The sequence below is a fragment of the Globicephala melas genome, chromosome 12 (genome assembly GCF_963455315.2).
Source record: "Globicephala melas chromosome 12, mGloMel1.2, whole genome shotgun sequence".
In the NCBI taxonomy this organism is placed as follows: domain Eukaryota; kingdom Metazoa; phylum Chordata; class Mammalia; order Artiodactyla; family Delphinidae; genus Globicephala; species Globicephala melas.
In genome coordinates, this window is record NC_083325.1 from 83939221 (window position 1) to 83963741 (window position 24521).

General features: G+C 42.3%; 1 protein-coding gene across 4 annotated transcripts in view; it reads left to right on the forward strand.

Moving 5' to 3' along the window:
• MBOAT2 (membrane bound O-acyltransferase domain containing 2) overlaps nucleotides 1-24521 on the forward strand; it is a 113113-nt gene that overhangs the window by 39507 nt on the left and 49085 nt on the right. For 2 of the 4 annotated variants that reach the window (XM_030844504.2, XM_060309447.2), the window contains exons 2-3: nucleotides 902-1047; nucleotides 6132-6209. The exons of 1 other annotated variant lie outside the window; for it this stretch is intronic. In XM_030844504.2, coding sequence (XP_030700364.1) covers nucleotides 902-1047; nucleotides 6132-6209 — 224 coding nt within the window. Of the gene's footprint in view, nucleotides 1-138; nucleotides 236-901; nucleotides 1048-6131; nucleotides 6210-24521 lie in introns of those variants that run through there. One more of the 4 variants, XM_060309446.2, reaches the window with a different exon arrangement.

Consider the following 24521-nt stretch of genomic DNA (forward strand, 5'->3'; position numbering starts at 1 on the left):
CTTGTATTTGTAGATTCTAAGGCATGTGTACCTTAACGTTCTGTGAGAATCTACTTCATAAGAGATAGAAATGCAGGTTTTTCTTGAGTCTTTAAATACCACAGGAGAGTCTTATTTGTAGTTTTTTATTTTATCATTTTGCAAAGGCAAAAGTAATGTTAAGGGAGAGAAAAGAGCGGCTGCACTATTACCAGCTTGTATGCATTCCTGAAAATTGAGAACGATGTCGTTCCTGGTGAGTTATGAGGACATTTAAGAACTTGCCTTGGCGGGCTTGGGGGTGAACGCTATCCCTCATGGCTTTCTCTTATTCACGTACTTGCCTCCTGGACCAATGCTTGAGGCCCCCAGAGCTGAGACGTTTGGTTCCTTTCAGTGGTGGTTTCAGACCAGCAGCGTCCCCTTGACCCCCTCGCCAGGGATGGTACGGAGCTCCAGATGGAAGAGGGTGCATGCTACAGACTCTCGGGGACCTTCACCAGATCCTCACCCACAGGAGTTTTGGAGAAACTCAGAGCTCTCCTTTTCCACCAGTTACAGGGTCGCCCAAGTCATTAAAATAAGTTTCTCTTTCTCCCAAACCATAGGGTACCCCGTGCTTTCCATTTCTGTGTCTGCATCCCTGTGTCTTCCAGGGCCCCCCCACCCCGCAGGCCTCTCCCCACGCTGGGCGCCAGCGTCCCTGCCGAGTGTAGCACCCAGGTGTGCGTCAGCCCTTCACTTTGAACTTGAGGCTGTCATCTCTGGGAAGACGCCCCGATTTTTGTTTTGTTTCTTTAGTAAACTGGGAGATCTTAATTTTCTGTAACCTTGGTGTTTTTGTCCTGAGACTTTAAATGTAACATCAAATGAAAAATTCAAGTCTGTGTTGCTAATATGAAATTTTAATTTTTCTTTACAGGTCAACTTTGTAGTGTGCCAAGTCTTTGCCTTGCTAGCAGCCATTTGGTTTCGAACTTACCTACATTCAAGCAAAACTAGCTCTTTTATAAGACATGTCGTTGCTACCCTTTTGGGCCTTTATCTTGCACTTTTTTGCTTTGGATGGTAAGTAATTATTTTGATCATATTTAATGAAGACTTTGGATGTCTTTGTAAATTGAGTGTGTAGACGGATACATCATGTAGAGTTTTGTTCTTATAGTTACTAAAAAGTTTTATATTTTTAATACAAAAAAAAGAGTGGAGAGTGGGCTCTGTCCCTTCAGTTGGGGTTCAGAGGGCAATTTATTATTATTTATAACTTATGAAAAAGGACAGATGAAGAAAAAGGATATAAAGACATTTTATTCTGCCATGAGTAGCTCTTTCACCTGTTTTGCAGGTCTTTTATGCCAAGACAAATGAACCATTTAAAATAGCTTTTTTCTTTCTGTGCAAGTGGCTTTTAAGAGTCTGGTAAAGCCCATTGATAGAACTCTATTACCATTTTTTAGATTCTGCCATTAGCCAAAAGAGGTTTCTTGTTTGGTTGGTTTTGGCGGGGAAGAATTATTTAGCATGGAAAGCTGTTATTTATGGCCCTTCAGATGCTGTGTGTATGTGTGTTTCCTTCACTTAGCTCCCTTCTTAATCGTCAGGGCTGTGAAGCAGTACAGAAACGCTGTCACTTCCTGTTCGTCCCAGGTGACGGTGGTTGTATGTGACAGAGGGAATCAGGAGAAGTGCACGGTGTCTCCAGAAACAGCAGAGACGCTCAGTGGGAGGACCCTCTGCTCTATGACTTCTCCCGAATTTTCCCTCTTAAGTGAGAGCTTATGCCGCTTGCTCGTTTGCTATGCTTACACAGTCCCAGAGAAGGCTTTCTAGGTCTGCTGTTGAGCAGACCGTTGCTGGACATGGAAATTCCCTGAGAGGATGGAAATGCGGTCACTTGAGGTTTAGCAGCTTCTGTCGTGGGGTGCAGGCTGTTGGACTTTGACAGTGCCTCTGCATTTGTCCTAGGAGGTTTCCTTTGATTCTTGGGAGGGTTGAAATGTACTGGTATTTCTGAATCTACTTTTTGCCTCTGGCAATTGCACATGTGTCCTAGAAACTCACGAAAAATCCGAGATAATTTATCCAGTCTCTGCCATGTTGCCCTCTGACAGGCCCTGCCAGTGGTGGGTGTGTGCGGAATCCTTGGGGTCTCAGTGGGATCTCTTACATCAGATCTAGGCATGGTTTCTCCACTTCCTTCATAACATCAAATTTATGTCATCAAAGTTTTCTTAGGTTTCTCAGGTGATTCTATTTAAACTTCTTGTGAATCCTGTCCTGGGGGTAGTGTGTGTGTGTGTGTGTGTGTGTGTGTGTGTGTGTGTGTGTGTGTGTGTGTGTGTGTGTGTGTGTGTGTGTTTAGCTTTGTGTTATGGAGCTTTCGAATACAAAAGTACAGAAAATAATATACTGAGCCCTCCTATATCCATTGTCCAGCTTCAGCGATTATTAAAATTCTGCCGTTCTTCTTTTATTCTTTCCCCAACTTGTTTTTCTGGAGTATTTTCAAGCAGATCCCAGTCGACACATTTCACCCGTACATACTTGGTGTTCAGTGTGTATTTCGGCAGCATATTTTGAGGAGGGGTCGGGGAAGGCTTGCCGTCCAGAGTGGACAGCTCCGGGACACCCTTCACGTTGCAGTCTGTGGACACAGAGTAGAAGACTGAGATGTGAACTGTGTTTCCTGGGGCCGTGTGACTCGGAGCACCGCCAGAGGGGAGGTCTTTACCGACGGGGTGCTTTCTTGCTGTGAAGGCTTCTCACATGCTTTATCACAGTGTCCCGAGGAACCCACCTTAATGTCAGGTGGTCCTAAGTATTTCAAATTATATGTGATAGCCAGGACTTTTTTTTTTTTTTTTTTTTGCGGTACACGGGCCTGTCACTGCTGTGGCCTCTCCTGCTGCAGAGCACAGGCTCCGGACACGCAGGCTCAGCAGCCATGGCCCACGGGCCCAGCCGCTCCGCGGCATGTGGGATCCTCCCGGACCGGGACACGAACCCGTGTCCCCTGCATCGGCAGGCGGACTCTCAACCACTGTGCTACCAGGGAAGCCCCGGATTTGTTTTTTTTTCAAATAGAGTTCTCTATTCTTTTCTTGGAGGAGAAAATTTTTATATTCCTTTCGTTTGGAAGAGAGTTTGTTTGTGCCTCTGTGCCGGGTGAAAGGTAACTCTGCTAATCGGAATGAGCAGGGAAGTAGCGTATCCTTCTGATTTGCATTTTAGCACTTTGTTTTTTAGGCTCAAAAGTAGTCCTGTTTCCTGTTGATTGTGACTTCTCTTTTGGAAGACATGCTGTGAGTTGTCTAGATATAATTGGCTATTTTACCTACTTGTGTTTGGCCTCAGCTTTTTTTTTTTTCCAACCATCATTTATAAGTTTCTATTAACTGAGAATTACTTTATACTTTTATTTTCTTATTTAGCTATATGACAGCAGTGTAGAGTAACAGACTGGAGCTTAGACTCTGAATCCAGACAGACCTGGGTTCCACTCTGGGTGCCTCGGCGGCAGCCGTGTAACTAAACATGTTATTGAGCCTCTTTAGCATCACTTTTCTCATCTGTAAAATGGAACCAGTGATGGTTGTGATGACTAAAAGATGTAATACTTCAGAAAGGGGCTCAGCACAGTAGCCAGCTCCTCGTGAGCAGGGAGGGTTACTCAGGGTCAAGACCGTTATTGTGACTGTGGTCTGTTGGTACCATTGTCCAGTCGGTGGTCCAGATTAGAAATGTTTATGTTTATCCAGTCTCTTCCTCAGTTTATCATACAGTATTAAAGTATGTCTTTCTCTCTAGACTGGAAGGTCTCTGAGGACAGAGACTGTATCCCCTGACTCTTTATTCCCAGTGGCCAGTACTGTGCCTTTCGGAAAATGGACATTCGTAAAGATCAGTGGAACAATCGAAGAGGTGTTTCTCAACCTTTTTAAAACTCTTTTTTTGCTAAAAATAAATTTTTTACCTGCCTTTTGTGTGATTTGAAATTCAACATATGTAAAATGTGATATCTAAAAACAAACTGAAGTTTGGGGATAAAGGATTGTTTTGTTTGAAAGATGGTGATACACAGTCCATGGGGTTCCGCTCCAGCTCACCCTGTGAGGAATCAGCCAGTGGATCAGTTGCCCAGGAGGAAACAACTTGAGTCTCAGTGTCACTTAGGGTACTAACTGGGTATATGTTAGGGCTTTGTTTCCTCAACTCTAAAATGATGAGGGCTGGATTATAATAAACTTCTAAGATACCTTCTTGCTTGCATTTTTACCTCCCTAATAATATTTGAAAGCGTACTGTGTGCCACATAACCCAGCCAGCACTTTTCATGTGTTATCTTTTAATCCTGAAAAGTGCTAGGTAGCTCCTGTGCACTTATTATGCTCATTTTTCTAATAAGGGCAAGGAGAGTAGCTGTGGATGGGAAATTACGAGGAAAGCCACCAGTGCTGTGGTTGAGTGTACAGGCAACCTGATGCTCGTTGTGGAGGCCAGTGAAATAGAGGGCAGTGCGGGTCCACTCTGTACAGATAGACGTATATTATCCCAGGAACAAAGGCTTGTACAACTGGCAGAGTGTCACATTGCACTCCAGAAGATCGCCAAGCTTGGCATCTGAATGGCGATGCCCGGGGAGTGGGCGTCTCAAAGTGATAGAGGGAACCACTTCGCTATTTGAAACATAGAACTTTTAGCTTCTAAGTTGTCATATATCCCTCATGTTCCAAGGAAATTTATTCAGTAGGAAAGGAAAGATACTTCCCCAAGAGTCTTCAGAATCTTTTTTCATTTAAGACATTTATCGTTAATGAGTTCTATTCTAATTAATAAAGCCCTTGCAGGTGTCCAGCAGGCCACTTCAGCATTTTCACATGAACTCCGTTAGTGCTGGCAATAAATAGGAGCTGGTAATTAATTTGAAAAGTGTGCGTTTTAGTCATGTTTTCTTAGCTTCTTTCTGTTTCAGTTTATACACAAATATGTTTTTCTGTTGCCTCCTGGTCCTTTGGTTATATAGTAGCATTCCAGGCCAACATTGTTCCCGTGTGTGTGTGTGTGTGTGTGTGTTAGGCAGAGGAAGAGACAAGTAGACAGACTGACAGACATTCTTTGTACAATGAGTAAAATAAGTTTTTTCTATGGGCCTGCCTTGGAGCCTACTTCTTATTTGTAATATTTCTATGGAAAATGAAAAAAAATTAAGTAGCTTTTCCACATTGGAGGCGCCTGTTATTCTATGATGGTTAGGTTAGAAAGTAATTTTAATCATAGCTTAAGATACTTATTGATACTTTTAATTGTATACAATGATTTGAAAAATTTTTCATACATTATTCATGCCATCAAAGGGGAAAGAAAATGGAAATTTTGTGTTTGTGTGTGTGTGCGCACATGTATGCATAATCTTAGGGATAATTTGGGTGGATTTTAAAACCAGAGAACTGAGTCATGTTTTGCCTGAATTTTGTGACATGAATGGATAAGTTAGTTCTCTCATTTAATGGTAGATTTCTACGTTAGAACGTTAGAAGAAACTGTGTCATCTCAGTGAGAACGTTTTGTAGATAGATTACTGCACATTAAGGACTGACTGCATTTGTGTAAGGAAGCTTATTTGACTTGAACCATCGTGTTTTCAGAATAAATAAATTAGGGTGTACCTGCTTTTAAGTGAATTCTAATATTTAGTATTTTTTGCTATTTTGTAAGTAATACTTGAAAAGATAACTGCAGATACAGAGCTGTATTGGCAGAGTTAGTTTGGGTAAGCCAAAAGCTGATGTTCTGTCGGGACTATTCTGAAATCCAGGTTTCTTACTCCTTTTCATCCCTGTTCCTGAGTTACAGAAAAAGCTGTAAACCTTGAGCCTCAGGACCCCATAGAGCTTTCAGGTAGCTGGTAAACGTGGAATACTAGGACCCCAAGTGTGGCTTTATGGGGTTTTGTCTTATTTTTCCAGCTCTTGTGGGGCTTGTGGGATGGGACTCCCTCTCTGGGGTATCCACAGAATTTTAGGCTTTGGAGGTTTGCTCCCTCTTTTTTATCTGGCAGTGTCGTGTGTTATATATAAGCACTTTTTAGCCTAAATTATTTCAGTTTGATGTTTGTGCGTGGGCTCTTCTAACAGTGTTCTTACTTTTCACAGGTATGCCTTACATTTTCTTGTACAAAGTGGAATTTCCTACTGTATCATGATCATAATAGGAGTGGAGAACATGCACAAGTAAGTGTTCGCTTCATTCACATATAATACGTATTCCAACATAATAGAATTGGGTCAAGTAGAATTTTATTACATTAAAATTATTATTTTTAATAATAATTGTTAAAAATTATTGTAAATTGTGATCACTTTTTCAAGAACTGTCATAAATACAAAAATAAAACCCTTGGTGTGCAGCACTCTTCTGCTTACTTAGAGCAGGTTTCTCAGTCTCAGCGCTATTGACAGTTTAGGCTGGATCATTCTTGGGTGCGTGGGACTGGCCTGTGCACTGTAGGATGTTTAGCGGCTTCCCTGGCCCCCGCCCACTAGATGCCAGTAGTACCTCCTCCCCAAGTTGTGACAGCCATGGATGTTCCTAGATATTTTCACAGGTCCCTCGGGCGCATAGCCACCTCCAGGTAAGGACTACTGGCTTGTCTAGGAGTGGCAGCAGTGGAGCGTCGGAGTGAGTCTGACACATTGGAGGGAGATTTAGAAGGTACATTCGGAAGGATTTAGTGATTGATGGGAAAAAGGATATCAGGAGGACTCCAGGTTCCTGGTGTGAACGGTCAGGCAGATGGAAGCACTGTTTTCTGAGTGTAGAGAACCCTGGAGGTGGGGAGCATGTCTAGGGGATAAGCGTTTCAAACAGGTATATAGTCACCTAAAACAGTGCTTCATATGTAGTAAACACTCTGGGTATTTGCTGAATAAGTGCCTGTTGACTTTAGGGAGTCCGTGAGGCAGTTCATCGATGCTGGGGAGCTGGTGTGGAGGTCTGGGCCAGAGATGTTCAATGGAAAGTAGACGTGTGCAGCGCTTACTTGGTTGAACACCAGGGGCCGGGTACCCGCAGATCTTGCTGGCCAATCCCGCTGGGGGTGTTCCGTGATATCGGTGGTGCACTATGTCTCTGAATTCTGACGTACATGTGGCTCCAAGAGTTCTGTACAAGGAATGATGGACTTGCAACTAATCGATTAGCTTTTTTCCAAATCTCATGCTATTTTGCATCTTCCGTGTTTGACTCATGGGTCACCCACTCTGTTTTGACCCAGTGTCTTCCCTCAGTTTCCACTGGTGCCACCTGTGTTGATTTCCCCCTCCCTTCTGTACTGCAGTACTCCAGGTTCTTGGTGTTTTGATTTTAATTTTTATAAGAGGAGTAAAATATTTTGATGGTGTATCAAAAAAAAGCAATTTTTATACCATCATGACCCTATTTATAAAATCTCATACAGATGACAGGTTCAAAGCGATACTGTCTTTAATATCTGAACAAAGGAGCTGTATGTTTTGAATCTGGAAAAAGAAGGAAAATCTGATTAGATTACTGAAAACAGGTAACTTGTGTATCCCTGCGTAAACAAAAGTCTTTTAAATCGAAAGGCTAGTAGATTCATATTTGGTCAAAGGAAATTGTTTCTTTTTCTGAAAGGCAACGGCAGTCTCTGAAGTTAACTTTTAAGGCTTCAGACCCTGTCCAGTATGGCGCCCTTAGCCACATGTGGCCTGTAGATTGAAATTAATTGACATCTAAAGCTCAGTTGTCCAGCCACACTGGCCACATGGCACGTGCTCAATAGCCACAGGTGGCTGGTGGCTACTGTACTGGGCAGTGCAGACAGAGAAGATTTCTGTGGTCATAGAAAATTCTGTTGGAAGGTGCAGCCTAGAGACACACAGTTGGATACAGTTGATTTTGTTGCTCTTTTACAGTAAGTGATCAGGAGGAAAGTGCTACTTGCATGTATGTTGCCTGTGTTTAGAATTTGACACCATCCGCGGAGCAGGCTATTATAAATGGGTTTGCCATGTTAGTTGCTAGTGTTGGCAATAAGGAGTAGGTGAGTAATTAAGTTAGAAAGTGTGTATTTTAATCTCTTTTAGCTCCCTTCAATTTCAGTTTATACCTATGTGTTTTTCTGTTTGACTTTACTTTTTCCTTTTTGTTTTTTTTCTTGTTATCCGTACATGCTTTTCCCCCCCTTTTCACTTAGGCCTTTACATTAATTTAAAATGTTTAATGGGTCCAGACTTCAGAATTTCATTCAAATATACTGGATGGGGCTTGTAGCATTACTCTGTTGTCTGAAGTTATTGTTTACGTATAATACAGTTCTGTTTATTTCTTTCAGTCTAGTTTTACATGGTATGTGTAATATGTTTCTTTGAACAACAAGGGTTTAAATCTTTTTAAGTGAAGGATTTGGACTCCCTGAGTATTTAACAGTTTAAAAATTCTTGGATCTCTTTGTTTTATATACTTTGTAAGCTGTTCATAGTGTAGTTTTTGCACTCTCTGTAACAAATCCATTTGTAAATTAAAGTATTTTAATATAAACTTTATTTTTGTAGCTCCCTTTATTTCACACTTATATGTATGCTATTTTATTCTGATCCATAATTAGATAACTTACCATTAAAATTTAATTTATTCTAGAATTCAGTGCTTTTTAATTTACCAGTAAAATTTAATTTATTCTAGAATTCAAAGCTTATTTTCATATAAGCTTTGAAGTTTTTGAGGAAAAAAAATTGAAAACCTCAAGTGTTAGAGGCAAGAAGAAAAAGAGTATTTAGGGGTAGAAGGTCCTATATCTTAGGATGTTGATTCTCCTTAATTTGTCTGGGGAGGATTTAACTTTCACAGATTTGACCAGCGTTTCTGAGAGCAAGGGTTGGCAAACTGTCTGTAAAGGACCAGATAGCAAGTATTTTAGACTCTGCAGGACACACAGCCTCTGTCACGGCTTTTCTCAGTTCTGTCGTTGTGCACAAAGCCAGTATGTGAACAACGAACTTGACCTGTGCTTCCATCAGACTTCCTTTACCAAAAAAGCGGGTGGACCATATACTAAGCACACTCCTGCCACAGGGATTTGAAAAAAGAGAGGCAGGCGGACACACACTCTTCTGCTCGTTTCAAAACTATGAAATAAGGTTTGCCAAGTGGTAATTTTAAACTTGCTATAGCACAAAAAATGGAATAATGGACTTTATTAATGATTCACTTTGGATTATTGTTCTGAAGCAGATGGTTTCTAAAAAGCTGGTTGAAATGTTCGCCTTCTTGGCATAGCTCTTGCTTGAAAGGGAAGTGAAATAATGCAGGACTCAGGACTTGATGTTTAACACTTAGCACGATAATGAAAAATACCTTATTCAAAAAATTATAAAGGGAATAGTAAAATCACAGTATATAAGAGCGATACACAAACATTCTTTTTATTTCTACATATTGAAATAGTCCAAAAGTGAAATTTGTTAAAAGTTCATTCACAGGAGCATCGAAAAGGATCATATGCTTAGGAATAAATTTATTGAAAGAAATGCAAGACCACTAAACTGAAAATAAAAATCTTTGCTGACAGAAATGAAAGCAGACCTAAAGCATGGAGAGAGACACCACATTCATGGATGGGCAGACTCAGTATTGTTAAGACGGCAGTTCTCTCACAGTTGATCCATAGAGTCAATGCAGTGCCTGTCAAAATTCCAGCAGGCTTTTGGTTGCAAAACTGCCTGTATAAATTCACTAAAATTCATTGAATTGTACACTTAAATTAGGTGAGTTGATGGCACGTAAATTTTACTTCAATAAAGCTATTAAAAAGATTAAAAAAATTGTAAAGGGAGGTGCAAGAAGGCGGATCAGTCTTAAAGTAGCGTGCTTTCTGAGAGTTGGTTCAAGAGTTTTGTATATTTTCTCACTTAGGCAAATTTATAGATGTTCAGATGCATCCACGTTTTCTTGAGTTTAGTTATAAGAATGAAGGTTTAAAAGGAACGTTGAAAACCTGCAGTGCCCTCGAAGGAAGGAAATCTAGGTGTTGAAGGGGGACGTGAAGCTGTCTTCAGATGCTTAAAGGGAGTATATATGCTGTTCTTAGGAATCCTGAGATGGAATTGGTACCTGCTAGGTGAAGTATGAAGATGCACATTTTTGACCCAAGGAAGGATGGCCTCAGTTACAGTGAGATGCTTAGGGGAGTAATGTCTTTTGCCTTCATACACCACAAATTCAGTGACGGCAGTCATGTCTTACCGGTTTGGTTTTCTGAATGTAGTACACCACCTTGGAGGTTGTATGCTCCCACTAGGTGTCTACTGAATGAATGAGTGAATGATAACCTGACTTCTGCATGACAGCAAGCCCTTCCAAGTAGCCTCCTAGAGCTCTTGCTTCTGGGTCACGGTCTCTGCCTCCTTCAAAATCCCTGTGCGCCATCTCAGGGCTGCCCCGTGAGAATTTTGTGAACAACCATTGTAGCAGCCCTGATTCTCAGAACCGAGCATCTCCTGGGCTTTGCTTGTATCTCTGTTCCCAGGGGGAGTGGAGTGTAGGGGAGAGACAGAAGGGATGGGAATGGGGGAATGGGTGGAGGGAGAGCCTTTCTCACTTGGTTAGAAGAGGAAGGAGGATAGCGATGCGTTTCAGGTGCTCCCAGCTGGGGCTGGGAGGCATTTTCCCCGGAGAAGGTAGCGCAGCGTGGCTGCGTCCCGTGGTGTTCTGATGGGCTCAATAGGCTTCTGTGGATGGGCGTGAGAACCTAAGTGCCCTTCATGTTAGTTTTGCGTTTTTGCGTTTTTTGTTTTTTAACTTTTCTATGGGGAAGCTTGTTTCGAGTTCCAAAAAACAGTCCCAGATTTTGGAACACGGCACAAGGCAACTGCCCTTGTTTAAATATAAACAGCAGAAATGTGGGATAGTTATTAACATGGGAAGCATGTTAACCTTGAGCCTGATAACCTTGAGAAGTTAAGCAGAAGTATTTTCTTTATAACCTGGCAAGTAATTTTCACCAAAACAAATGACCTAAAGAAAACATGAAAAAGAGGTAGATACAGGAAAACTGCATCTGTGAACGGGTTGCCAAGCTTTGTATGGGATGATATTATAAAAGCTGTAAGAAGGTGATTTTAACCCCACCGTCCCATGGCTCAGCTACCCACCAGTTTGAACAAACACCTTGTGTGCCACAGTGTTTCCAGAAACTCGGAGACAGTGGAGATGTGGTCCTTACCCTCTGATAGGCACCGCTGAGTTGGAGATGTTAAGACAGTCAGTCATGCAACAAGTATTTGTTACGTGATGCTGGGACCCAGTGATGGATAAAAAGACACGCTCCGTCTCTGCAAGACACTTGCTGTCAAACTACCGATCACACCGTGATTACTGTTATACAAGATGATGCCCTCAGGGCTGAGGAAGCATGAAGGAGTGGCCAGCTTGGAAGGTAGTAAAAAGAAGAAAGTGTATCTACACCAGCCATTTACTATGTGCTCAGCAGAATGAAACAGTTGGAAACAGAATACAGACGTTTGGTGTTAAATAGACTTATGCTAAAATATATTTTTAAATATTGGGAAATATTAAAAACCATGTTCCTCAGAATCCTCTTGTATTGGTATCAAATTGAACAGCAGGCCTAGGGCATGAGAGAAGATCAGCTTCCAACTCTGACTTCCCCCCAGGTGGCCTTAGTGGTTCACTGGATGAGTAATAGGGGCAGATATGTATGGGTTTGAATTTAGGTTCTGCTACATTTCATTAGCTCTGGGACCTTAGCCAAGTCACCTTACCTTTCTGAGTCTAAATTGCATTAAGCCGGTGACTCAGCTGAGGAGCATGTGGGTGCCCAGGTGAGCCCAGGTAAGCTTTTGTCTGCATACAGGGTTCGGTTGCCAAGAAGAGGGTTCACATTCTGGGGGAAATGCTTTCAGAGGCCATTCCTGGTCACCGAGTGTTTCGCTGGGTTTTGCTGCCTCTGGCGATGTCACGTCAGAGGTTGCTGTCAGGATTCACGCAGTCGCTGTAATTCATTTTTTCTCCTCCCAGACTATGAACTCCTCGGCAGGGATGCTTTCCTCATTTTATACTACCATTGTTGAGCGTGTGGATGACAGAAGCTCAGGAAGAGAGGTTCTCTGTTCTGTTCTGTTCCGTTGAATGAACGTTTGTAGGCTTTTTTTGCACCTCCTTTTGGTTGGGTGTTTCCGAGCAGATTATATTCATCCGTGCGGCAGGCCTCGAATGGCAAGCTTGATGGGTTGAGTGGCAGTCGGTGGTGTTTCCTGCTCCCTACCTGATTTTCTGCCCCTGACGCTGGCTGTAGAGCAGTGGGCCTGGGCATGGGGGTGAAGTTAGGGAAGGACCAGGCAGTTTTAGCTGCTGTGCTTTTGTCTCAGTCGTCCGTGACCCTGAAGAGCAGGTAGGCCAGGGATCCATTTTCACCTGTCATCTGCCAGTACCACCGAGACTCCTGCAATATGGATATCTGGAAAGAAATAGCGTGAAGAGCTGCTTGAAGTCTACTAGGAAGGAATGAAGATCTCGGAAATGCCGTCTGGTGGGCAGAAGCCTCAAGTCACTTGAAGATTTGTCCTCATGAAGTTAATGAGCAGTAGTTAGTGGCACGGCAGGAACTCTGTGGGGAGAATATTAACTTCACCAAGGACAACCCCATAATCCCATGAGAGGGAATAAAATGTGGCAGGAAGGAAACTGGACTCTTAGACTTTTTCTTTTCCACTCTCGGTGGACCATACTCAAAAGCCTTTCGGGCTTCCCTGGTGGCGCAGTGGTTGAGAGTCCGCCTGCCGATGCAGGGGACACGGGTTCGTGCCCCGGTCCGGGAAGATCCCACATGCCGCGGAGCGGCTGGGTCCGTGAGCCATGGCCGCTGAGCCTGCGCGTCCGGAGCCTCTGCTCCGCAACGGGAGAGGCCACAACAGTGAGAGGCCCTCGTACCGCAAAAAAAAAAAAAAGCCTTTCAGTGGCTTGGAATGAAGGTACAGGCCCTTTGGGTATTGCTGTGCTATCCTGAGCTAAGAGCTGGATTTCAACTGGAAAACCGTAAGTAATTCTAAAATTGATTTTTTACATTATCTTATCCTTACAACAGTTGCTGTTTCAGTAATTATTCGTATCCATCACTGTGCAGAGCACATGGATTGACAGCTAATCCTAGCAGCAGCCCTGGAGGTGGGTGCAGTAGATCTGTTTCCCCAGAAGCAGGTTAGTAGGAGGTAAATCTGGGATTAGAGCTGGGTGTGTCTGATTGCACCCAGTACCCAAGCTTTTTGCTTCTGCACTTTATTACTTCTAAGCATTAAGCTTTTTTTTTTTTTAAGCCTTATGATTAGGAGAATGCATCATTAAATAGAAATACCCTGAATTGATTGAGGAGAGGTAATGGGAGCCAACAGGGTCCTGAACAAAGGCAGGGATTTGTATGTGTTGGTTACGCTTCCTTAGAGCAAAGATGCAGATACTTTTATCCAAAAGGATGCAGTGGCCTTTTGGCATATTGTGCTCGGGAGCTGAGGTTTTTCAATATTCTCAATTCCCATGGGAAGGAAAACCCATTACTTGGTGAGAGGTAGTAGGGTGTCCAGACCGTGCTGGATCCTGAAGAATCTTTAGGACATACCATCATACCATCAAATCCTGCACTCGGGACAGGGTCTGATTCAGATTCCTTTACACCATTAAGGCACTATAGTATCTCTTTGGGAGGTATTTGAATTCTAAGTTGTGTTTCCAGTTGTAAACTGGATCTCTGTTAAGGATCCAGTCATTCTTGAGCCAGGAAGGGAAGCTTTTTTCCTCCTTGGATTAAGGGTTTCTATATGAAGTGGGAGGATTGCGGTAATGTGGGGCTGCTGACAACACGAGCACCCATACCTTGGTAAATAACGCTGTTACTTTGGGTGTTGCTGTTATATCTGAATATGTTAGCGTAGGAAGAGGTTTGCATAGGTGGGTCATGTAATGGGGCCCTGCCAGGTCAGGTTTGTCTAAAATGCCAGTTTGATAGCTCATTCTCCAAATTAATCAATTGAAAAACAAAAGGGAGTTTTGAAGATATTATCCAATTAGATGACATATCTTTCTTGTTTTGAAAATAACAATTCATATATTAATAAACATAACCAGATAGTTGTAATAATTAAAAATAAGAATATGGGGTGAGAGAGAGTCATGGACATATATATACTAACAAACGTAAGGTAGATAGCTAGTGGGAAGCAGCCGCATGGCACAGGGATATCGGCTCGGTGCTTTGTGACCGCCTGGAGGGGTGGGATAGGGAGGGTGGGAGGGAGGGAGACGCAAGAGGGAAGAGATATGGGAACATATATATATGTATAACTGATTCACTTTGTTATAAAGCAGAAACTAACACACCATTGTAAAGCAATTATACCCCAATAAAGATGTTAAAAAAAAAAAAAAGAATATGTACTTCTCATTGGCAAAGTACAAGGACTCACCTTTTCATCTTGGGTACCTCTGGAAACTAATCTTTTACAACAAGATCCTAATCCTTGGGCTTCCCTGGTGGTGCAGTGGTTGAGAGTCCACCTGCCGATGCAGGGGACGCGGGTTCGTGCCCCGGTCCGGGAGGATCCCACATGCCGCGGAGCGGCTGGGCCCGTGAGCCATGGCTGCTGAGCCTGCGCGTCCGGAGCCTGTGCTCCGCAACGGGAGAGGCCACAACAGTGAGAGGCCCGCGTACCGCAAAAAAAAAAAAAAAGAAAAAAAAAAAAAGAAAAGATCCTAATCCTTGATAGGATGTTGAAGGAAAAATTAAAACCCATGTAACCGTCTGTTAAAATGATGAACAGAATCATTCATCTATGTGTCATAACACCATGCTATTTACCTAAAATATATGGTCCGTGTTGAAGTTTTGTGAGAGAAAAAGCTTGCATGAATGGTCTCTCTCTTTTTTTTTTTTTTACTTTTAGGTAAGAAATGAGGGAATTGTTTTGGAAAATTAGGTCTTGCTGAATGCTGAGTCTGCTTGTGGTGTATTGTTATGGTACATTTATAGACTTGACATGGGCAGGTTTTATCTTCACTGTATTAGAAACAGTGTGATTTAATAGGGTGCTTGGACTTGGACTTTGGAGCTTGACTGGTAGAGTGACTTCCATGTTCAGTCACTTTGTTGAGTGCTCTGTATAAATATTCCATTTAACTGTGCCTACAGTCCCGTGTAGGGGTGTCATTATCCACTGTACAGAGAAGGAAACTGTAGTTCCAATATGTGAGGTCACTAGAACCAGTAACAAAACCGGTAACAGTCAGCCCTGGAAGTCTGTGAAGTTAATTTCTGTTGTTAGATTATTGATTTACTGAGATTCTTTTAAAGTTTTTTTGTTTCTTTGTTGTTTTTTTTTTAAGTTGGAGAAACAAAAAGAGATTCTCGCCTGCTTACCAGATAGCATAAACAGCCTGGTTTATTTTCTGAAAAATAGCAAGAATGGAGACATTGTATTGGGACTGGCTTTTCCTTGGTCTTCATTAGAATGTGGTGTTGGGATATTTTTAAAAGGCTTTACCCTTTAGAGAAATATTTGGATACTAGTGATTTTATTCTCTAAATAATCTTCCTTTATTTAAAATTGTTCAGATTTTTACAAGCTCCATGCTTGAGGTTGATATTATTTCAAATACATAATAAATACAGACTTTTAAAAAATTTTTATGAGAGTTGATTTATGATGTTGTAAATACTACTATAAAATAGTGCTTTAGTGACTTCCCTGGTGGCTCAGTGGTTAAGACTTTGTGCTGGGGGCCTGGGTTCAATTCCTGGTCAGGGAACTAGATCCCACATGCATGCTGCAACTAAGAGTTCACCTGCCACAACTAAGGAGCTGGCGAGCCACACGTAAGGAGCCCACGTGTTGCAACTGAGGAGCACGCCTGCCTCAACTAAGACCCAAGAGCAACAAATAAATAAATAAATATTTTTAAAAAATAGTACTTTAAAATACTATTTTAATGTCAGTTGACTAAAAAGAGAATTTTAAAATTCTTTCTGATAAATTAATTTGTGTAGGGGAAAGATACTGACCTTGTCCTACCTGCTGCCGCTGGCTTATTAAACAGAGTCCTTATTTAGAGTAGTTATGGAGAGAGAGACAAAGAGTAACAGGGGAAATATCTGATGACCTGAAAAATGGCCGGGCATTTTGGTGAAAGGGTGTTACAGCAAGTGAGCCTGGGCATCTGTTGCTCACAGTGAAAACTGAGCTGTGGCTTAAACTTAGCGAGGCCCAGAAAAGAGATGGGATTGCTCATCTTTTCCTGGCCTGGAGATTAACCTTGGGGTAGTACAGAGTATGTGCCTTACCAAGACTTGCCTTGGGAAGAAGATAACATTTCAGGATGGGCTTGGCACTATTTGCCTTTCAAAGTTTTAAAAAATCTTGTCTAGAACTCATTTTGTTGGAGCATAGTTTCATTTCAAAACATGAGTGAATTTAGAGCTATTATTTAGAATAGTATGCAAAGCATTTTTCCTTAGACATGAGAGCTTTAAAATGTATAGAGAGTGGACTTAAAGACTTGAAAGTAAAATCCAACAAAGAAAATGATAAAAGTTAAGAAATGAATAAGATGAACCCCCTAAAGGACAATAGACAACTTTAATTGCAAATAAGTGACTCTTATTTTTTTATTTTTTGCGATACGCGGGCCTCTCACTGTTGTGGCCTCTCCCATTGCGGAGCACAGGCTCCGGACGCGCAGGCTCAGCGGCCATGGCTCACGGGCCCAGCTGCTCCGTGGCATGTGGGATCTTCCCGGACTGGGGCACGAACCTGTGTCCCCTGCATCGGCAGACGGACTCTCAACCACTGCGCCACCAGGGAAGCCCGTAGATAAGTTACTCTTAATAGCTAAACTGCCAGTAATAGCTGATGTTTATTAAACACAAATCCTATGTCAGATACATGTTAAATGCTGAGGTGCATTCCCATGCAATCCTTACAGCTGCCTGTACTGTAATGATTGTATCTCAGCTTTATAGTCGGTCATACAGAGTGAAGTAAGTGAGAAAGACAAAAACAAATACCGTATGCTAACACATATATATGGACTCTAAAAAAAAAAAAAAAGTGGTTCTGAAGAACCTAGGGGCAGGACAGGAATAAAGGCGCAGATGTAGAGAATGGACTTGAGGACACGGGGAGGGGGAAGGGTAAGCTGGGACGAAGTGAGAGAGTGGCATGGACATATGTACACTACCAAATGTAAAATAGATAGCTAGTGGGATGCAGCCGATAGCACAGGGAGATCAGCTCGGTGCTCTGTGACCACCTAGAGGGGTGAGATAGGGAGGGTGGGAGGGAGATGCAAGAGGGAGGGGATATGGGAACATATGTATATGTATAGCTGATTCACTTTTTTGTAAAGCAGAAACTAACACACCATTGTAAAGCAATTATACTCCAATAAAGATGTTAAAAAAAAAAAGCCCCATGCAGCCACTAAAATTGGCTCTTCCCCAACATTATCAGCGTGTGCATTTGCCGTGGGAAATATTCAGTGTCCCATCCATTTTATTTTGGGGGTGTTTTCCCTCACTGTTAATTGGTGTGTGTGCAAGTGGTATAAATTATTCTTAGTGTGAATGCTGAATTGGAAAGCTAAAGTTCTTAATTCTAATTCTTGTGTTAGTTTCTTAATTTATCTATAGGCTTCATTTGACGACTCCTGTTAAATCTAAGAGCCATAAGTTAATCAGTGATTTTTAACCATTTTTCTCGCCCCCAGTACACCCAACAGAGCATACTTTTATCAGGAATAGTATTTTCTATAGCAGTAATTCTCACCTCTTTGGGATAAAGAATGGGATAGTGATTCTGATTTATGACCCACTCCATCCGTCCCTCCCCCAGACAAACAGAAACAAAAGGTGCTAGCCAAATTTGGTATCTGATTTAAGGTTTGTGCCTGCTAACATGTCAGATGGAAGTTCTCTTGCCTTCCCACGACTTCCTTCCCAATCTTGGGGCTTATCTGGCCGCTCTGGTGTTTGTTCCTCCAAAGTGCTGTCATCTACCCTTCTCTAGGTTAGCAGTTTGCAAAGTATGGTCCAGAGACCCCAGGAGTCCATGCAATCCTTTTAGGAGGCTGTCAAGTCAAAACGGTTTTCATAATAATATTTAGATATGATTTGCTTTTTTCACTTTCTTTCCCCCCTGCATGTACAGTGGGGCTTTCCCGAGGCTACATGATGTGTGATACTGCAGCGGAAACATTTGCGAATTCAGCTGTCTTCTTATTAAGTCAGATGTTAAAAAGATTTGCAAAAGCATAAATATAGTGCTGCCCTTCTCAGTAATTTCTTTTTTTTTGGTTTTGGGAAACATACTTATTTCTCATAAAAACATTGTTTCATGAAAACCTAGCATTGTAGGTTTATTGTCGTTATTCTTGAATTAACAAATATTTTTAAAATTCTCAGTTTTGTTCTCATATGGTGAATATCAGTGGCCGTTATTTAAGTGGGTTATGCTTCTTTGGTTTTGTCAGTAATTTTGAAGAGTGTAGAGGACCCTGGGGCCAAAAAGCTTGAGGACAGCTGGTCTAGAATTCTCTCATGCCTCTTGTAACCTGGCCCTGTCATCGGAACCATCTGGGCTCTTACAGTTCCTTGTGTTCATGCCCTTGCCGTCTACTTCTTTGCCTGCTGCCGCTCTGCCTCTGAAATCTGCCAGCTGAGACCACAGATTCTGTACCCAAGCTTCCTCACTCCCTTCCTCCACGATTGGACGAGCTCCTGGAGGTGCAGTGAAACGACAGAGACGGGTTGAGAGCGTACACACCGTGCTAGAGGGGATGCTGGTTCCAGGTGTTCTCCTGACCTCACCTTCCTGCTGTACGTCGTCTCTGCCACCCTTGCTCCCATGTCACTCTGTACACCAGGCAGATGTCCAGTCTGGGGTGGACACAGATCCCTATCGTATTTGGGCAGCAGAGTGTTGGAGAGAGACCCATGTGATGGTTCTGGGCTGCTACAGATTCATGATTTATTCCTTCACTTAAGCCTTCAGTTCTCTTGAAAATTAGTTGAATCGACACTTTTCACTTCCCTTTCCCATTCTTTTCAAAGGTTAGTGTAAATCTTAGCCACCTTTATATCTACTCACCTTATCCACTCACGCTTAGCAGATAACATAAATTTATAAGTAAAAGTTGAAGATAAAGATACTTTGTGGGAGATGATCCTTAAAGATGCAAGGTAAGGCGTTTAGAAGTAACAGAAACGGAGACAAAGGAGGAGGGGAAATGTCCCTGGCAGGAGGAGACGGGAGTCAGTGGCCCGCAGGTGTTCCTTCCCTGCAGGATGGTGCTGCCGGCTCTCTGGTCCTGCCCGTCTCCACTGCGGCCCGAGTGATGAACACCCAGAGAGCATCTTGGGCCCCAGCTCTCTCCTGCCTTGCTTGCACCCTCTTCGGGCAGCTGAGCAGCGAAGCCAGGCCATTGGGATAAATCCTTACTTCTCCTGCATGTTAGCCATCACTGAGAACAACCTTGCTTCAGTTTCCTCTTGGGTTGTTTTGAGGCTTAGACATCTGAAAACCACGCCTGGCGTGGTCAGCCTGCAGTCGGTGGTGGTGCCCGTCAGCTGTAATTATTTCCCTCCTGACCCCTCCAGTCCGCTGTTGCTCTGCAGCTCCAGCCGCTTCATTAGATCACATCACACAGCTGGACTTTCATCGTCTTCCTTGCTGCCCTTGCTTTGAAGATCTTCACAGAATTAATTGAATCACCTCTTTCCTTTTCTCCTTTTCCACCTAAGTATTTTTCACCCCGAAGTATAAGAGAAGAAAGATGAGTGACCTTTCATGCAAGTGGGGAGGGAGCTCAGGACCCTTTCTTTGTTACAGTGCAGCCCTGAAGAACAGAGAGTGACAGGTTCCTGGCCTTCCAGTTGGGAGGGGCCCAGGATCTCTGACTTGGGGTGGTAGGGGTGACATGAAGCCTTTTCCAAACTTTTTTTTCATGGTCCTGGTCCTAGGTACTAGTTCCTAGTAGCAACTAGAATAGGCTGAAATCTGGATGCATTTTTGTGGGTAATTATCTTTCTCAGTTCAAGATTCTGTCATTACATTGTCTGCCAGACATCGTTTTCGATGTTTTTAAAAACTTTAAATTTTCATTTCTGTGTATTTATTGACTTAAGGACTATTTCATCAGATGATATTTTGAGCTACAATTCAGAGATCTTAAATCTTGATGTAAACTATAGAAGTCTTTGCTTTTTTTTTTTTTTTTTTTTTTCCGGCCATGCCGCGCTGCCTGTGGAATCTTAGTTCCCCAGCCAGGGATTGGACCCGAGCCACGGCAGTGGAAGCGCTGAGTACTAACCACTGGACTGCAGGGAAGTCCCATAGAAGTCTTTGCATTTTGAACGATAAAATAATCTTGCTTAATACCAACAGCCAATACCCAATTTTATTTGTGTATCTGAATCAACTTCGGAAATTTTCTTTATAAAACACAATTAAGTGACTTCATTATGTTATAGAGCCAGGTGTGGGAACAGAGTTAGATTTCTTAAAAGAGCTGAACAGGAGCCAGGCGGTTCGGGTCATTTCTGTCATCCATAAACAAAGTGAGGACAGGAAAGAATCGAGTGGCTTCATGTATCCATGTCACTGTTTGTGTCTGATGTAGTGAATACAGCTAAGCTCCTTTCCTTTTTTTCATGAATAAGGCTTTGTAAAAGAACAAACACAGTGCCTCACGACTTGTATTGTATTTGTAACCTGTGGAGACCTCATGGTTCCAGGTGAGAGGGCACCTGGGCAGAGCGCCAGGGCAGGGAACCCAGCAGGCCCTGCCTTCCGAGCCACAGAAGTTTTATTGTGGAACAGAGATTACCTGCAGGTCTCTAGGAAGAAATCAAGAGTGTGTGCTGGTCCCTGGACTCCAGAACCTGGTGTCTCTATATCCAGGGAAAAGCCTAAAATGGGGATCCTGGGGAGGTGGTTACTGACCCCACAGAGGACAGTGGCACATTAGTGACTGGGAACAAAAGGGGGGCCTCTGAATCTTTATGAAGACGGCATGGCTGGCTTTTGCTGGTAGAGCAGCTGGTTCTTTAAAGTGTTTTAAAATTCCTCTGTTAGAGTCACAAATACAGAGCCGATTTCCTAGTAACAGAGCTCAGCTGACTCTCCCATTGAGGGCTGGCGAGCTCTTCTTGCCACCAGGACTTTTCTAGGTGTGGCTATGTTTCTGATTTTCTGGATCTATTTTAGAACTTGAATTTACCCCCCACAGAAATAATATTTCCATGCTAGCCTACCAAATCCTATTTTAATTGACAGAAGTTCCAGCTATTGAGGAATGAGAAGGTCCGCAAATTTTCTCCCTCCAAAACAGCGATAAAACTGGATCAACTGGTCAAAACCATTTTAAGGCTCTGGAAATTGACCAAAAGTAAACAACAATTTGAGATGCATTTATTTAAAAGAAAATAGGTGACCTTTGAGTGAGAACAGTGGGAATTGTGGTGTTCTTGCCTGGGCTTACCTCCATTCTTCATTCCCTGGCAGAGTAGTTCGCCTGGGGCAGGGATGGCCACAAAAACAGCAGCTTTGATTGACTTGATTTAGAGTGGAAGGCAGAAAACCCATGCAGTGGTTCACAGAGAATGCCTTCAGCTCTCCTGTCCTGAGGATGTGGTCCATACGTTCAGCAGAGAGCTCCTGGCAGCGAGAGAGCTATAAAGGGACTAGAGAAGATCTCAGCACAACCCTGGCTGACTGGAGACTGCATCCACGCCAGGGGAGGTCTGGGAAGGCCTGAGGGACAGGGAAAGCTGGGGCGGACTTGAGAACTGCTGGACCATAGAATGAGCTCTCAAACCCACACGTAGACCCCTCGGCGGAGGGCAGAAGCCTTACTGGCTGCAGGTGTTTGAACACAAGCCCTGACCAACCCTTGGCTGACCACTGAGATTACAGACAGGGGTGACTCCTCGAGTGAGGCTGAAAAATAAAACCAAGAATTTAAAAAACTGCGTGGAGATGTCAGCTGCTGTGTGCCACGGGTGAGAGAGAGTCAACACAGAATAGCACAACAATGCTCAAGAAGAAAGACAAAGTTCAGTTACTGTATTATTTTAACGTGTCCCTTTTTTTTTTTTTTTTTTTTTTTTTGCGGTACGCGGGCCTCTCACTGTTGTGGCCTCTCCCGTTGCGGAGCACAGGCTCCGGATGCGCAGGCTCAGCGGCCATGGCTCACGGGCCCAGCCGCTCCGCGGCATGTGGGATCTTCCCGGACCGGGGCACGAACCCGTGTCCCCTGCATCGGCAGGCGGACTCTCAACCACTGCACCACCAGGGAAGCCCAACGTGTCCCTTTTTAAACAAAAAGTTATGAGAAACAGGGGAAAAAAGCAGTCAATTGAAAACTGTCTCTAAATGGACCCTGACGTTGAATTTACCAAAGACTTCAAAGCAGCTATTATTAATATGCTCAAAGAATTAAAGGAAGATATGATCACCATGACTCAACAAATAGGGAATATCAATGAAGAAATAGAAACTATTGAAAAGAACCAATGAAACTCCTAAAGTTGAAAGGAAATAACTAGAATGAAAATTCATTAGATGTGCTACACAGTTATTTGTGATGGCCAAAGAAAGAACCACTGAACTTAAAGATGGATCAGTAGCTGTTAGCCCGTCTATAGAACAAATGTAAGAAACACTGAAGAAAAACAAACCTCAGAGACCTGTGGGATGCCATCAAGTATGCTGACATAATGGGTAATGAGAGTTCCAAAAGGTGAGTCAAAGGAGACAAGGACAGAAAAAGTATTTGAAAAAATGGTGGCCAACTGTATCACACATTTGATGAAAAACGTTGATTTCCAGGTCCAAGAAGCTCAACAACCCCGAGAAGGATAAACAAACAGCTGGTTACTAAGATACATTGTAGTCACACTGTTGAAAGAAAGGACAATGAGAGCATCTTGAAGGCAGAAAGGGAAAAATAGCTCATTGCAGACGGAGGACAATGCAGTTCTTATCAGAAACAGTGGAGGCCAGAAGAGAGTAGAATGGCTTATCCAAAATGCTGAAGGAAAAAATTTTCAACCACAAGTTCTATATCTAGCAAAACTATCCTTCAGAAATGAAGGTGAAGTAAAGACATTCCCAGGTAAACAAAGACCAACTTTACAAGAAATTCTAAAGGAAGTTCTTCAGGTTGCAAGTAGTACACCAGATGGTAACTTGAATCCACAGGAAGAAATGAAGAGCTCTAAAAATGGTAAATACGGGGATAAATATAAAAAATGCTCTACATGTGTATTTTCTCTTTTTTTATTTAAAGGACGTATGGCTGTATAAAGTAGTAATTATAACACTGTATTGTTAGGATTATAACAATACATAGACGCCATACATATAATGATATTAGCACAAAGGACAAGGGAGAAAATGGAGGTGTATTGGAGCAAACTTGCTATATTTTATCAGAATTACATCAGCATCAATCTGAAATATGCATGCTGTAATCCCTAGAGCAATCACTAAGAAAATAACTAAAAAAATATAGAGTGAAGAAAATCAACAGTGGAATTAAAATAGCATACTACCAAATTTTTTTTAATACAAAAGTAGGCAGTAAAAAAGGACCCAAGACATACCTAAGACAAATAGCAAAATGGCAGGTGTACACCTGACCGTATCAATAATTACATTAAATGTGAATCAAAAGGCAGACTGGATAATAAAAGATCTAACCATATGCTTTCTATAAGAGGCACTCTCTAGATGAAAAGACACAGCTTGAAAGTAAAAGAGTGGAAAAGATATATCTCACAAACAGTCGTCAAGGGAGTGCTGGAGCAGCTACAGAAGAGACCACCAGATCTAATAAACGAGTTTGGCAAAGTTGTAGGATGCAAGATGGGTATACAAAATCAACTATATTTCTATATATTACAAATATTCCAAAAATGAAAGTGCAAAAACAGTTCCACTCACAGGGGCGTCAAAAGGAATAAAATACTTAGGAATAAGTTTAATAAATGCAAGTGCACTTGAACACTGTAAACCATCCCTGAGAGAAATTAAAGAAGAGTAAATGGAGAGGTACTTCATGTTCGTGGATTGGAAGACTTTGTATTGATAAGATGGCAGTTCTCCCGAAACTGATCTACAGATTCACTGTAATCCCTAACAGAAATTCCAGAAGGCTTTTATGGTAGAAATTGACAAGCCAGTCATCAAATTTATATGGAAATACAAAGAAACTTGAATAACCAAAACAGTTTTGAAAAAGAACAACAAAGTTGGATTTACACTCTCCAGTTTCAAAACTTACTGTAATGCTACAGTAATAAAGATGCTGTGATAATGATATAAGGATGGATATGTAAATGGTTTAAACAAAATGGAGAGTCTAGAAATAAGCCCTTAGACTTGTGGTCAATTGATTTTTGACAAAAGCTCCAAAGCCATTCATTTGGAAGGATGGTCTTGTCAACATGTGGTGCTGGG